Below are 16,803 nucleotides of genomic sequence, written 5' to 3' on the forward strand. Positions count from 1 at the left end.
GGTCATCTCACACAATCTTAATTCTTAGGACGGAATTATTTTGTAATAAATCATCCACCAGTGATTTGTATTTCGATGGTTCATTATTTACTGATATCTGCCCATTTCCTTGATCCACACCATCTTCCTTTATGGAACATGTCAATCCCTTACTGAGCACCCCTGAGGGTGTCTTGTGTCTCTAATGTGTTAGTTGTGGCTTAAACGGGCAGAATATATATTATATTATATTCAGTATGAATGATGTCCGACTCGTTGGCTGAACGGTCAGCGTACTGGCCTTCGGTTCAGAGGGTCCCGGGTTCGATTCCCGGCCGGGTCGGGGATTTTAACCTTCATTGGTTAATTCCAGTGGCTCGGGGGCTGGGTGTTTGTGCTGTCCCCAACATACCTGCAACTCATACACCACACATAACACTATCCTCCACCACAATAACACGCAGTTACCTACACATGGCAGATGCCGCCCACCCTCATCGGAGGGTCTGCCTTACAAGGGCTGCACCCGGCTAGAAATAGCCACACGAAAAAAAAAAAAAAAAAAACAAAGTATGAATGATGTCCGGCTCCTTGGTTAAATGGTCAACCTATTGGCCTTTGGTTTAGAGGGCCTCGTGTTCGATTCCCAGTGTGGCCAGAATTTTTAACTGTGTACGGTATGGTTTGTGTTCGTCCCCACACTCTCCTCTTCATATTCATACAACACATCACACAACCAACCAAGACAGAAACGCGCAACAGTGAACGCACATAAGGTTGGCGAAATGTGGTGGAAGAAGAAAAGTACTCAGTATGATGTATCTTTTTAATATCATCGATGATAATGGCGATAATCCTGGTAATGACGGCGAATGGAGGAAATTGGAAGAGGAGGCATAATTTGACGATTACTTAAATGTTGACGCTAACCTCATCACTGCAGAAGCTATGACTAACTCCGAGATTGCTGAAGATGCACAAAGGGGCCTGAGTGAGGACTGTAATCACGACGACGATGATACCAAAGTGCTGCAGCATATTTCAGTGACCTTTAATGTTGCTGTCAATGCTCTATTGACAAACAAACATTTTGTGACTCGCCATAACGTTTCTGAGGAAATAACGGCCGAATTGTACCGGTTTGAGAATACTGTTCATGTTGTGGCCACAGCCAACAGAATACAAACTAAAATAACGTAATGTGACTTTTCCCTCTCTTTGTAGCCAATTTTTTTTTATCCGTGTGCATTTCTTTTGTGTTTATATTGTTTCATATTGCCACATATACTTTGAAATATAACTCTGCTTCATATTTACAGAATTTCATTTAAGCGTTTTTCACACTTATACGTTTTATTCCTTTGGCCCCCTGGAAAGGGTATATACAAAGTTGTACTGTATTTTTTTCCTGCACTGTGTTGTTGAGAATCTCCTGAATAAATCCTTAAAATGAATGACTTGTGGCGTTTATGTAACAAAATTCAAGTTTTAATGCTGTTAACAAAGGACATCCTGCGGTTGAATGAAAATGAAAATCCACAGCCTGTTTCCAGTCATTCGACCAGGTCAGGAATGGAATGAATGAAGTCCCAATCTACGGCAAGGATAGGAAATGTGCCGGCTGCCGAAGCTTGTCGCACTCCTCTGGGACAATGATAAATGACTGCCAGATGAAATGAAATGTTAATGGAGAGTATTGCTGGAATGAAAGATGACAGGGAAAACCGGAGTACCCGAAGAAAAACCTGTCCCGCCTCAGCTTTGTCCAGCGGTGAGAGGCCGATGCGCTGCCGCCTGAGCCACGGAGGCTTCCCTGCGGTTGAATGATCATTATAAAGTTGAAAGATTGCAACAGTAATCTCATTAATGAGGAGTCCCGAATTATTGCTGGCCTTGGAGCGGTCTCACTGCCGTTGATACGGCTTTGTGTCAAGTAAGGTCAGTTTCTTGAAGCCTGTCTAGTATTGTCTGCAGTACAGTACACAACCTCAAACACGCTGGCTGGAAAGGGGGAGAGATGACACGCGGCTCACCAAACTCAGACCTCGGGACGCTATGGATCGATTGAAGTGGAGGAAACACCGCAAGATGGCAAAACCCACATAAATGGGAAAATGAACAGAAGATGATGTACGGATGCTTTTGAAGCATCTTGGATTCTTAAATTTTCCATTTATCAGTGGGGGTAACTTTTCAGTCCTGTCCCTGTTAACACAAAGCGCCATCAGACTTTAGTTAATTTTATAGCCTCCGTGGTATTTTTCTCTGAGAACAGGATATGTCATAGATGGGAGCAAATTGTAAACTGCTCCCATCTCGTTGGCATTAAAAATACCCTTAGTCATATTTTTGAAGATGACGAAGCAACATTCTTTTCCCAGGATACAACCATATCATCAGCACACACTTGCTGCACATGTTCGGCTTCCAAATTTTGAACGATAATGAAATTCTGACTGCTGCAACGGATAGTGAAGCACCAGTGAAGGTGACAACATAGTTTAAAAGCAGGAGAATGAATGCCCTAGGCCTACTCCCTGGAAGCTTTCAATTCTCTAGAGACTGCTATAAATTGGCTGGATAAAATTCCGGAGTCTATGGTAACACTGCTTGCCTGTTTACAAGTTAGACACTTGGTTGCAAAGAAATGAAGCTCAGTAACAACTCAAACAAAGATCAGTCTTTTTAAAATCTGTCTAGTATTGTCTACAGTACAGTATGCAGGCCTATTGAAATCTCTAAAGTAAATTCAGTATGTAGTTAAAATTAGCTTTCATCTCATTTTCGCTCTATGTTTGAAAATCCGAATGAATTGATACTCTTAACAGGGCTGAATATCAGTTAGCTTCGATTATCGATGCTCTATTGTATTATAATTTAACCTGAAAAACTACATGTCATATTGAGGTCTGAACTGAAGATGTTCTCTTTTTAGTCAAGAGTACACACACTGTATCTTATATTTTTACAATTCTTTCAGATTTAGAAATGATGAAAATGATCCGTATTAACTTCTAAATGAAAACAACTATACATACCTTAACATCACCCCTTGAATCAAAGCCATCCAGCTGATTTAGTAATTCCAACATTGTTCTCTGAATCTCCCTCTCTCCACCAGAATTTGAATCATACCGCTTTGTTCCTACAGCATCAATTTCATCAATGAAAACAATTGAAGGTGCATGTTCCTCTGCAACACGGAAAAGTTCTCGAACAAGTTTTGGACCATCTCCCTGAAAGAAAGTTGTGAGATACATGGAAATGAATTATTGTAGCATTACTATCAAGTACAGTAGAATCTCTACAATTTGAAATAGGTTAATTCAAAATGCCACCTATTTTGAAGAATCTCTTATTGCTGGAAACAAAACGTAAGGTTTTAAATGTTATTGAATCATTTAATTCAAAATACGGATAATTCGTAATTCGAAGAACATAGTCAAAATTCATACTTATAATTCAAAATTGTCTTTCATTTTATTAAAAATAGTATTTTACAGTGTAAATTTCAATTAACCCTTTATAGGTTACTGGTAAGTATACTTACCACTTGCTCTCTACGTAAATATTATACACAAGAACCTACGTGCATTAAACATTGTAGCTGATCACTACAGCTCCAAACGGTCTCTGATATAAATACGCACCATATTTTGAAATTCGCGCTCCACTGCCACATTGATCACACAATAACTAAAAGTGGTAATTATGTATACCAGCGTGCTCTACCGGCTGTGTATTGGCGCATGTTGTGTAAAAACGTGCTTGTATGAAGATATCTGCGACAACTTTTTCTTATAAAGGTAAGAATATCATTCAATATATATTGTAGCATATTTAGTGAAGTAATGTACACATTATTGAACATACAGACAACAATATATTTGAAAAAAGCGCAGTATCCATGGATATCGAAAAAATCATGAAGTTTTCTGCCGTTTTTCTTACTTTATTTATATTTCCTACCAGTGTATTTTTGGTAATGCATTGTCTGATTTGTATTTTATGAAGGTTCTAGTTCCTTGTTAGCATTGCGAATTTATTCACAACAGTCCCGCTAAGATGTTATATTGATGTAATGAATAAGGTGTTCCGGAAAACTGAGGTTATGTACGATAACTTCTGAAATGAACCCTAGTAATGTTTCGCGTATAACTTCAAAAACACTCGGAAAGCATTCCAGTGTGTATTTAAAACTTAATTTGATAGTTCTGAGTATGATTTTATCCCTTCTTGTCTTTTTTACAGGCATGGCACACTCTAGAAGATGGTTGGCAGAAGATGAGTTAGAGGCGGAACTCAACAGGGTTACGGATGAAATGGCTGTAGATTCAGATGTAGGCGGCGATGAAGATGCAGAAGACTGTCTACCTGTAAATTTGAGCAATTCCTTCGGTTCCCAGAGTGCAGAGGCAGTCCCATTTGATACTAATAACGTGCCAACTGTTGATGCAGAAGATGAGGAAGTTCAAGAAGAAGCAGAAGATAAGGGGGGTGAAAGTGATCCTTCAGGTGGTAGGCCTGATGAATTACCGTGGTCAAAGCATTGTAAAGTACCGCAGTAATTTTATTCTACAGCCTTTTCTCAGCCATTTGGTTTATCGCATAAAGCTCAAGTAGATATAAACAGTCCGTTGAAAATTTTCATGTTGCTCCTACCTACAACATTCCTGCAGCTCATTGTTCTTCAATCTAACTTGTATGCTTCACAACATCATTATGAGCTAGGCTTATCGGTTGATGAACTAAAGGATTTTCTTGGGCTACTAATTATAATGGGGTTCAATACCTTACCTAGTTTCAGACTTTATTGGAGCAATGACAGCAACTTCCACAATAATCGAATTTCAGCAGTAATGTCAGTGAAGCGGTTCCTCAAGATTTTGAGATTCCTGCACCTGAATGATAACTCAAAAATGCCAAAGAAAGGAGAACAAAATTATGACAGAATATACAAACTGAGACCATTGTTGAACCATTTGAATGTTGTTTTCAAGGACGTATTCCATCCCTCACGTTTCCTTTCGATAGACGAATCTATGGTTGGCTTCAAAGGGAGAAGTTCTCTCAAGCAGTTTATGCCAATGAAACCTATAAAGAGGGGATTCAAGATATGGGTAATAGCTTGTGCAGTGACAGGCTATTGTTTAGGTATATCAGTATACGTAGGCAAGCATGAAGGGGAAAGCACTGAATTGTCATTAGGTGAACGTGTAATAAGCAAACTTTGCCATGCATTTGAGGGATTAGGGTACTGCTTGTTCTTTGATAATTTATTTTCCAACATCGTTATGATGAAGAGACTCCTAACCAAAAGTTTCTTCGCTTGTGCGACAATCAGACAAACAAGGAAATTTTTCCCCAAAGACAACCTTCTTCCTGACAGAATGTTGAAAATGGGCGAAAGTGATGCAGTTATGGCTGGTGATGTTGGTATTTCGAAATGGAAGGACAGAGGTAAGAAGTGTGTAACTGTTATCAGTACAATGCATAATGCTCAATCCAAAGGACAGGTACTGAGGACTAACAAAGAAGGAAAAAGAGATCTTGTTTCTTGTCCGGAATCTGTGAAGGATTATAATGCTTACATGGGTGGAGTTGATCATTTTGATCAACTACATTCCACTTACAACATATCCTGGAAATCTCGCAGATGGTGGATGAAAATCTTCTATTATTGCATTGAAGCGTGCATTGTCAACAGTTTTATATTGTATAAAATCACCTTGAAGGAATGCAGTCCGAACACAAAACCACTCACACACCTAAAATACAGATCATTGCTGGCAACGGAACTCATTGGGTCATACTGCGGACGTGCGAAGAAAGGTCCAGTGGCAACGGTCGGCAGAGGGAAGAAAAGAAACCATCCAGACGGGCGACAAACAATCCCAAATGCTACAAGACTTACAAATGTAGGAAATCATCTTCCAAGAAAGGGTCCCACTTTTCGAAGATGTGCTCACTGTAGCACTTCAAAGAAACAAAAACGTTCGACAACAGTGTGTGTTCAGTGTGATGTAGCTCTTTGTTTGGAATGTTTTATGCCATTCCACAAACCTAGCATATAAAGTGTGAAGTTCATTCTGTGTTCAGTGTCCGATACTTTGTAAGGCAAATTTTTGCTATCCACTGTGTCATCTTATACATTTTTTTGTTTTTTGTGCTTTTGTAATTTATATTCTACTCACGAATTGTTCAGATATCCCCACTTACGTTAATTTTCAGTTATGATAGTAAAATAAATATTTAGAACACTAGATTTCTTACCATTTCATTGTTTCGAAGAAGTGGTAAGTATTCTTACCAGAGACCACTGGCTGTAATGCAGTGCTATAAGCGGTCTCTGGTAAGTATACTTACCATGCCTTATCAGTCACGTAATAACAAAATTAGGCAAAATATCTTTAAAATCATTATTTTACTTCCCTTAAGAGATGATTTTTCCATTTTTCAAATTTTAGTTTTGTTCCCCAGAGTACTGCCCTATAAAGGGTTAAACATTTCTCTGTGTCCCGAAGAAACCCGTCTTCTGGAACGTATAGGGCACTTTGACTTTGGTGTGTCTACAGCGTGCTTCAGAGTTGCCAAGTTCGAGTGAAATTGTAGTTCTTTTGTATTCCTGTAGTTACTCATTTTACTTAAGTTTTAGTGTATGGTTATAAACTTCAAAGTTATTATATTTTATTAATATGTATTTTCATTTGTTCGTTACGGTATTTTAATGTATGTGTGTTCGTTTTTATGATGCGAGATGGCTAAGCGCCAATATTCTTTCAAGACACTGAGCGAGAAGATGAAAAGGACAAAAAAACAAAAACTGAAATAGCTGAAGAATATGAAATTCCTTTGTCTACGCTTTCTACATTTTAAAAAAATCGTGAGAGCACAGAAGGTCAAGAAAGTCAAGGTGCAAATACTGCAAAGCAAATGAGCATTCGATAAGCTAAACCCTGCGGTTTGGAAGTGGAACATTCAAGCAAACAATATCCCCTTTGATGGTGAGATTATTAAGGGAAAAGCAAATGAACTGGCGCTAAAGATGAGACTGCAGTTTCAGTGTTCAAACGGGAGGCATAAGCGTTTTAAGGAAGGACACAATACCACGTGGCAGGCAGTGTGTGGAGAAACAGAGATGCTGCTGATGCTTGTTTAAAGGGGCCTAACATCTGGGTCATCATCGGCCCTTGTGGAGAAGCAGGATCTGTGAGCACTAGCGATGCCGACATTTGACAAGAACCAAGTGTTATGGTTCTTCCTCATTCCTAAAAAAAAAGAACTATAACACTTGTTGAGGATAATACGGGCTAAAAAATTTCATTTCATTTAATTTGGCAAGAAAGCGTGATCTATTTTTAAAAATTTTTTTTACGATTTTGCTTGATGTTGTATTGACACAGATAGGTCTTAGGGTGACACTGGGATAGGAAAGGCCTAGGATTGGGGAAGAAGCGACTGTGGCCCTAATTAAGGTACAGCCCCGGCATTTGCCTGGTGTGAAAATGGGGAAACCATGGAAAACCATCTTCAGGACTGCCGACAGTGGGGCTCGAACCCACGATCATATCATCAATTCATACGCGCCAAACACTATCTTCAATGCCGTTGAAACTGCATTGTTTTTCAATGCTGAGCCGAAAAGGACTTACGGTTCTAAAGAAGAGAAGTGCCATGGTGGGAAATTGTACAAGGATATGCAATGCGAACAAAAGCAAGAAGAGTTCCTCCCAACATGATAGGCCAGTTCGAGAAGGCACGAAGTTTTAAGGGCATTAGGCACTTTCCGTGCAAGTACAAACCATCTAAAAATCCTTAGATGACAGGCAAACGTTTTGAGAAGTGGCTGGTATGCCTTGAACGTAAAATGGCATGCCAGGACAGAAAAATATTTCTGTTAGATCAGTGCACTGCGCACAAACATAATTTAATTTTTAAAAATGTGCGTTGTATTTTTCTGCCAGCCAACACGACGAGCGACTTACAGCCCCTAGATCAAGTTATAATTTCATCTCTGAAATGTGCCTACAGAGAGCAACTGGTGCATTACTTTCTCCGTGAAGTCGCTAGAAATATTCCGGCAGGAGAAATACGTAAGTGGAAAGTGAAGGATGCAATGCGGAACGTGGCAGTTGCCTGGGACGCTATTCCGTCATCAACAATCACAAACTGCTTCATTAGGTATGGATTTGGTTCCTTAAATGAAGTACGAGAGGAAGAATGAGGGGAGTTACTGCAAAAGTTCGATGTCGGCACAACTTTCGCTGAATACATCGCTATCGAGCATTCAGAGACTACTTCAGAGGAGCGGGATCCTGCCATGTTGATCAGCTGTGATCACTAGTGTTGGCTACTGAATGTATGATTCGAAGCAGTGTATCGATTCATTCAAGTGTCCGAATGAATCGATTCACAGGAACGGCAAGCTCACGGCACACGATTCAGCTTACTCCCAGCGGACAGTGCTGAGTGGCGCACTCACTGGACGTTGACGGGGAGCCGAGCTTCCGCTGCAGCGAGACAGTGAATCATGGCACATTGAAAGAATCGTGAACGAGCGCGGCTCAGTGAGACACATGATACACACGGCTCCTTATCGGCTCACTGGACACGCGGAGAGCCGAGATTCCGCTGCAGCAAGACAGTGAATCATGGCACATCGAAAGAATCGTGAACGAGCGCGGCTCAGTGAGATACATGATACACACGGCTCCTTATCGGCTCACTGGACACGCGGAGAGCCGAGCTTCCGCTGCAGTGAGACATACAGTGAGCCATGGCACATCGAAAGAATCGTGAACGAGCGCGGCTCAGTGAGACACAAGATACACACGGCTCCTTATCGGCTCACTGCAGCGAGACATACAGTGAGCCATGCTACACTGAAAGAATCGTATGCTATAATAGACTCTCAAGCTCAGCTCATTTGAAAATAATACCCATTTGCATTCACTGTCCTCTTCTTACAGGGAGGTTTAAATAATAGCTGGATTTATTTGCAGTGTTGAAAAGGTAGTCACAACATAATTCTGAAGTAGGTAGTAAGTAGGTAGGCTATTAGGTTATACTATTTATTAGTTTAGTGAATCTTAGTATTATAACTTAGTTGACATTTGACAAACTCGACTCTAGCCTGCCCTATGACTATGAGTCATGCTCATGACCACTCAAAAGTACCTGTTTGATATTGGGAAGAACGGCTCAGTATTCTCTCAGTTCATATGTCACATCGTTGCACAAGACTTCAGTCATATGTGGACAGACGCAATAACAGTATGTTGAATCAGAAAACCAGCGGGCTACTGTACATCTCGGGTAGCCTATACAAAATATGACTATTAAAAAAATCCTCAGCTGATAGAAAAATATTTTTTTTTTTAAATGACTGAGCGAGTTGTCGTGCGGTTAATATCGCGTGGCTATGCGCTTGCATTCGGGGGATGGTGGGTTCGAATCCCACTGTCGGCAGCCATTAAGATGGTTTTTCCGTAGTTTCCCCATTTTCACACCAGGAAATGCTGGGACTGTACCTTAATTCAGGTCATGGCCGCTACCTTCCTAATCCTAACCTTTCCCACCCTGTGTCGCCAGAAACCTTCGATGTATTAGAGTAACTAGCATTTTTTCTAAGAAAGGAGTTCATAGTATGAAGACCAGATGGCAGCTGCGAGCACTGAATGCTGTTGCTGCTGTCTTACCAGCACATACTACACACATGCAGTAGAAGCGGTGACCAATGAGCCGTGAATCGGATCACTGTATCGATTCAGTAACGTGAACGGAATCAAATGAATCGATTCAGTAAAATGAATCGAATGTCCCATCACTAGTGATCACATGACGCTAGAGGGAGATGCAGCTCTAGCTGATGCTGAACGGGAAGATACGGTGCAGGCGACAACCATATCGTCGAAAAATTATGTACGTGCCGCTCTAGCCATGTTGGATTCTGTGATAAGAGCAAGTGATGCTGACGAAGCGACAATTAAGGCTATGAACCTTTTGAAGCAGTTCGTTGCTAGTGTTTTAAAAAAAACACTGACAAGTGACCGTGCGGTTTGGGTCACACAGCTGTGAGCTTGCATTCTGGAGAAGTGGGTTCAAACCCCACTGCCAGCAGCCTTGAAGGTGGTTTTCCTTGGTTTCCCATTTTCACACCAGGCAAATGCTGGGGCTGTACTGTAAATAAGGCCATAGCTGCTTCCTTCACATTCCTATCCCTTTCCCATCCCATCATCGCCGTAAGACCCATCTGTGTCCGTGTGACTGAAAGAAAATTGATAAAAAAGAAAGTTACCGGACCATGAAATATTTGCGTTTTTTTGTCAGGTACTGTACACAGGCATTTTTCTTGATATTTCTGTTAAATATAGGTCTAGGTTTTTAAAGTTTGTTTTGTTGTGCCATGTGTTTCCAATTGGCGAGTTTTGTGCAAGTACTTTATTCACTGGATTACCATATTTGTATTGTGTCGTGCATATTGATTTTCTGTCTTTAATCGTGTTCTTTTCTTCGGGTGTGAGGTTACATTTGATAGCTTATGGCATTGTCTTATGAGTTAACAAAATGCATTATTTGAATAAATGCGCCTTGTTGGATACAAGTTGGTAATACAGGGTTTTTTCCACGGCATTTGAAATGTTTAACTGTGAATCATGGTGACTGCATGCATTAATGGGTCTTGATTTTGTGATGCAGCAAGGGTTCGCATTTCTGAATTACGAGTTGGTGGCGGTTAATTAGAAATTACATATTCGAAGTCCGATTTTAGCGTCCTAACGACTTCAAATTAATGAGGTTTTACTGAATTCAGGAGCAAATATCATACAACACATCAGAAGACCTGGTGAATTACTGACCATTTTCAATAATATGTATTGTTTATTGGTATCGACAATACCTAGTGGTAAAAGTCAGCTATCATTTAAACTACATATGCTAATAAAGTAAGAAAGCGGATGGATCTCATATTAAAATAATACTGTACTTACTCATGTATTAGACCACCTTTCCCCCACCCCCCACCCCCACTTTTGTAGCAAAAAAAAAAAAAGTAAAGGGGGCCTAATATGTCATAACGTCAAATTCTGTGCAACGAACACATGACTTCTAGGCTATAAATTGTACGTGTAAACATTCTACACTATTCTTTAACAAACTTATGAATGTATTTGAGCTATGGTGGTTATTTTCATCGGAAGGCAGTATTTCTAAATGTAAAAAGACAATAAATGGTGAACACACCTTTTAGACCAATATATAAAGTAAATATAGTCTGTTTTGTTACCGGTACTCATATCACGTCATTTGTTACATCTCATTAATTCCTCTGATCAGGTTGACGTCACGAAGGGCATACGGTCGTAAAAACTTGCAACGAAGATTAGTCTCGCTTCATACTCGACCCCGTAGAGGAAAGGGATAAGGGTATCGTATTATGCAATATTTATACAAAAGAACTTAATGGCCAGTCATTTGTCTCTGTCAGTTGAGCAGCAGGCCTACCACACTGTAAACCTGATCACAGCTTTCATTTGAATTATCATCTTGCGCCGCCAACTTCCCTGCTCCCGGCGTGTCGTAATTCTAAGTAACGTTATCTTCACTACCATCTCGTCAGCCGCGTCAGCAATGAACTGCAATCAAAAGCATACCAGCACGAGGTCCCGTCTTTTTGAACCTTTAAAAATAGCTTTGTTCCCGGCTATTGAGTCTGAACAGCGTGACTCTATTCCGAAATGGTTTCCAGAGATGGTCTCCGATATTCCCAGTTGATGTATATGTAGCAGAAGCCACTCCTACCGAATAAAGGTGTGCCAAACCACCAGCTGATAACTAGCGTATGATACGAGTTGTACTTCCGAATGTAATACATAGTCTCTGGAAGCATTCTTTTGATAACTGCGGCTGTTGAAAGCCAGACCCTTATTTTTAAGTATATTTCATGCTTGTTCTCTACATTTATCAGATCAGGATTTACGTAAACAGCTGTACATGAGATAAGAGAGACCACATTGATTAGATTAGGTATGTAATGACCCAGATATTGTCAAAGTTCCAGAACGGGAAGAATAAAAATAAATAATAGGAAAGTTTGCCGCATTTATGGATATCTACAGGTGTGGCGGTAATGCGTTTTATTATCGTAATGTTTTAATTTCGTACGTTCGTTGCCTCCATTTCTTTTTATTAACGCATACCCTAGCATACCTGCCAACTTTTAGAAGCCAAAAAAAATAGGAAGATTTTAATTCTTGGATTTCATCACAGATATTCCACCACGGTTTAGGTGAAAAAAGGTCAAGATAAAAGGCATACATATCTACAGTTACAATGCAAATTGACCATTAAATTTAAAATCTAAAACTAACAAAACATAAAAATGGTTACAAGAAAATCTACCTAATCATTCTCATTTATGACACTTAAGCGAATAATAATATTTATGTCACACCGACACACGCAACAAAATGCATACCGTAATACCGTATTTTCTCGCGTAATTAACGCACTTTTTTGACGAAAAATACAGGCGGAAACTTCGGATGCTTAAATTATTCAAGGAATTCAGATATTTACAATCCATTTACGGTACATATAAAAGATACATAAAATATAATATAAACACAATTGGTTCAACTCGTTTGCGGTTATCATCATTTGGTGTAAAATTCCGGCATGAGATTTTTTTCTGAAAAGTCAAATAGGTAAGTTAGACATGTGGGATCGAAGTACCGACACTGGAAAATCTTCTTCCCGTTACGAGCTGACAATACGACCTAAAATAAACATGAACTAATAAAAGTAAAATTCATGTAATGTCATAACAATGACATACCGACAAAAAAAAAAAAAAAAAAAAAAAAAAAACAACTGTCCAACACGAGAAGGGCCGGGCATCGAAGGAGGGACCCTGCTACATTACCCCAAACCGTTTGTATCCAATCTTGTTCGAGTGACGTGTCCATTCACCCTTCTTCTTGAATACGAACGTGGATCACTTGCGGAAATTTTGCTTTAGGCTTTGTTTTTTGTTTTAGAACAGTGTAAGGTGCAAGCTTTCTGCCATCAATTGTTACAGCAAGCATTGCAGTACATCGTTGTTTTTTGTTTGCGGTAGCGTGTACGATAACTAGGTATGTTCCTTTCTTATAGACTGTTCGACTTTGTGGCATATAGAAACTGATTGGCGTCTGAGCTGCGGTTCCCACACAGGAGATCAAATATTCCTTCACTTTACGTTTCTCAATCATAAAGCGATGAAAATGGTTTAAATCATTCGTCATTTTTTGGCATGATGTTCTTCTTTACATGTGATAAATCCCATAATTAGACCGTATTGAAGATAATGTATTAAAGTTAAAAACTTTTTATTACCACCTATTCAATACAAAAATAATGCACTCAATTATTTATAAAATATTCATGAGGTACACTGGTTAATAGGACATGTTTCATTCGTCTTTGCGAACATCATCAGCTATAAATACACAAAGCTTAAGGTCAGGGCCCTGAGTTTATTTAAATGGTTAAAAAATTGGTAAAGTTGTAATAAAAGTGGTTGTATAGTATTAAAATTAGACTGTAACATATTATACAGATTAGCATCAAAGATTTTTCATAAAGTACAATGAATATTAATAATCTGAAAAGTAAAAACAATCATAAAGGTTGTTAAAATAGAAATGATGTAATAGTAGACATTAAAAAGAACTTCGATGTTTGAAGCGTGGATTAATTGTAGAGTTGTTGGGTATAAACTTGAAGTTTGAAATCTGAAAAGAAAGAAAAAAGGGGAAGAGTGAAGTAATGTTTTACGAAAATAAAAAGGGATTGGAAATTGTAAAAATGGAGAAAGCTTACCCGTTAGGCCGGTGATAATATTTGCTAGCAATGACAGCGTGAATAGGACAAGGCAGGCCACATGTTATTGCCTCTAGTGAATTGTGTTGAATTGAGACAGATAATATTGTAGGCACTAAAATACGTCCATATGTGACGCGTGGATAATGTTGAAAGCATGAACTTGAAAATTATTTTAAATCTGAAAAGAAGGCAGAAAAGGGGAATTGAGGCCATGTTATGACGAAAATTAAAAGGGAGAGAAAGAGAAAATTGAAAAGGAACTTACCTGCTGTAATAGAAAGGGAGTGTCCGCTAGCGTTAACTGCGTAAGGCAAACTGGCAAGCGGCTTTGTTTTTTTTGCTACTTGCTTTACGTCGCACCGACACAGATAGGTCTTATGGCGATGATGGGATGGGAAAGGCCTAGGAGTTGGAAGGAAGTGGCCGTGGCCTTAATTAAGGTACAGCCCCAGCATTTGCCTGGTGTGAAAATGGGAAACCACGTGCGGCTTTGTTATTGCTTCTCGTGTTGTAAGTGTGTATACGTAGAGGCGGGGAGTGAGTCATGTGAGGAGGGGAAGTAGCTAATTCCTTAGACGCGCTAGATGTACGTGGAGGGGGTGTCACATGGGAGGGTGGTGGAGTAGTAACTGTTGTTATCGAGAAAATGCTCTTAGCGGTTGGATAATTAAAAATGTTCATAAAGTTGTTGTTATTTATATTTTAAAAAAAAGAGAGTAATTCTGGGATTTTCTCAATTAATGGGCTTTTGATTTCTGAAATTTCGTTTAAGTTTTGATTTCCATTGAAATGTTGGTCCAAGGATATGTAAATGTTCTCGAACTCTGTCATTAGTTTGCTTTTACTGACGTATTTTAGGATTTGAAGATCTTTTTCAGTCGTCGTAAAACTGTGGCCAGTTTCTTCCATGTGAGTACTCATGGCGGAATATTTTTTTGTGTTTTGAGGCGTTGTAATGTTCAAGATACCTAGTCAAAAAACTGCGTCCAGTCTGTCCGATATAAGAAAAATCACAATGAGTACATTTAAGTCTATAGACACCAGAGTTCGAGAATTTAGTGTGATTACTGTTAACTATACTTGAATTGAGAAAAATATTACGGTTCGTGTATCGGGTTTTATGGGCGATGTTGATATCGTATTTCTTTAGGGGGTTGGTGATTTGAAATAGGCCTGGGTTTGTGTAGGTGAAGGCAGCATATTTCGATTTTTTAGGTTTGTCCGGAATCAACTTAGTCGCAGTTTTAAATTTTACCTTATTGATGATTTCGTTAATCATCAAAGGGTTATAGCCGTTAATTCTGGCCAAATCTTTGATGTAATTTAATTCTTTTTTACGATTTACGGTTGTGAGTGGGATTTTTAATGCTCTATAAACGAGACTGAAAAATGCAGCCTGTTTATGGGATTGCGGGTGTAAAGAGTCGTTTCTTATAGTGACGGGGGCGCAAGAAGGCTTTCTATATATTTGGAAATTAAACTTGTTATTCTCTCTTGAGATGTTTAAGTCCAAGAAGTTTAAGGAAAAAAGCTTTCTCCATTTTTACAATTTCCAACCCCTTTTTATTTTCGTAAAACATTACTTCACTCTTCCCCTTTTTTCTTTCTTTTCAGATTTCAAACTTCAAGTTTATACCCAACAACTCTACAATTAATCCATGCTTCAAACATCGAAGTTCTTTTTAATGTCTACTATTACATCATTTCTATTTTAACAACCTTTATGATTGTTTTTACTTTTCAGATTATTAATATTCATTGTACTTTATGAAAAAACTTTGATGCTAATCTGTATAATATGTTACAGTCTAATTTTAATACTATACAACCACTTTTATTACAACTTTACCATTTTTTTTTAACCATTTAAATAAACTCAGGGCCCTGACCTTAAGCTTTGTGTATTTATAGCTGATGATGTTCGCAAAGACGAATGAAACATGTCCTATTAACCAATGTACCTCATGAATATTTTATAAATAATTGAGTGCATTATTTTTGTATTGAATAGGTGGTAATAAAAAGTTTTTAACTTTAATGATGTTCTTCGTCGAAGAGGAAGTCCATTTCTCTTCATAAAATTAATCAAGCCTCGGCTAACCATCAAATCTAAGACACTGATTCCATGTGCAGCGGCTATTTCTCATTCTTTAAAATGCTGCATTTCGTGAGAAATGGCTTATCCAACGTTGCGTAAGAAAATCATATATTTAAGCAGATCCTCCTCTACTTGCGGAAACTTGCCGCTTTTTAGCCGATTGAAGACCACTTCTGTCGCCGCGGTAGCGCAAGTTTCATTTGGGCATTGAATACTTGCTGCCCGCTGCCCTATTCCCGTATGTTTCGGCGTAACTGATCACCGCGAGTTTGTATGATGAAGTATTACTCGAATACTGTGGACGGTTGTGTCCCATTTGCGATCACTCCCATTACAGTGAAGAAAAGAAAGAATGTAAAGAAAGACCAGTTCGTGTCCCATTTGCGATCACTGTAAAATCATCTGCAGCCTATCAGGGTTTTCCAACGTCCATGCAGCACGGGGACTGCTAATTAGGGTGTACTCCACGCTACCGTGTGATAAGCATTCTTCCAACCCGTCCCCTCTCTCTTGAACGTTTTTTGAGGTAATATTAGTCTATAGTTTTTAACATACTGTAATTATTCCAGCTGTAGACATTCATCGTTGATGTAGCATTTGTTGCTACCTGCGTGCTTACTAACGACATGCAAGTCACTGAGACGATGAGAGGCAAGCCTTGTGCTTTATATTATGGATACTCTTACAGAAATTTACGGAAGAATCAGGGATGTATGGTGACGTGGGTGTTTTTCTTTCTACAGCTGGCTTCACGTCGCACAGACACAGAATAGGTCTTATGGCGACAATGGGACAGGAAAGGATTAGGAGTGGGAAGGAAGTGGCCGTAGCCTTAATTAAGGTACACCTGTTTGTTGCGA

The 16,803-nt window shown here is 39.1% G+C and overlaps 1 protein-coding gene across 1 annotated transcript in view; it reads right to left on the bottom strand.

Annotated features, from left to right (window-relative positions):
* The window catches only part of LOC136863952 (26S proteasome regulatory subunit 4), a 139,681-nt gene that overhangs the window by 53,807 nt on the left and 69,071 nt on the right, over positions 1–16,803 (bottom strand). Inside the window, exon 7 of the mRNA XM_067140402.2 lies at positions 3,018–3,215. Within this exon, the coding sequence (XP_066996503.1) occupies positions 3,018–3,215 (198 nt within the window). The remainder of the gene's footprint in view (positions 1–3,017; positions 3,216–16,803) is intronic.

Source organism: Anabrus simplex, chromosome 2 (genome assembly GCF_040414725.1).
Source record: "Anabrus simplex isolate iqAnaSimp1 chromosome 2, ASM4041472v1, whole genome shotgun sequence".
Lineage (NCBI taxonomy): Eukaryota > Metazoa > Arthropoda > Insecta > Orthoptera > Tettigoniidae > Anabrus > Anabrus simplex.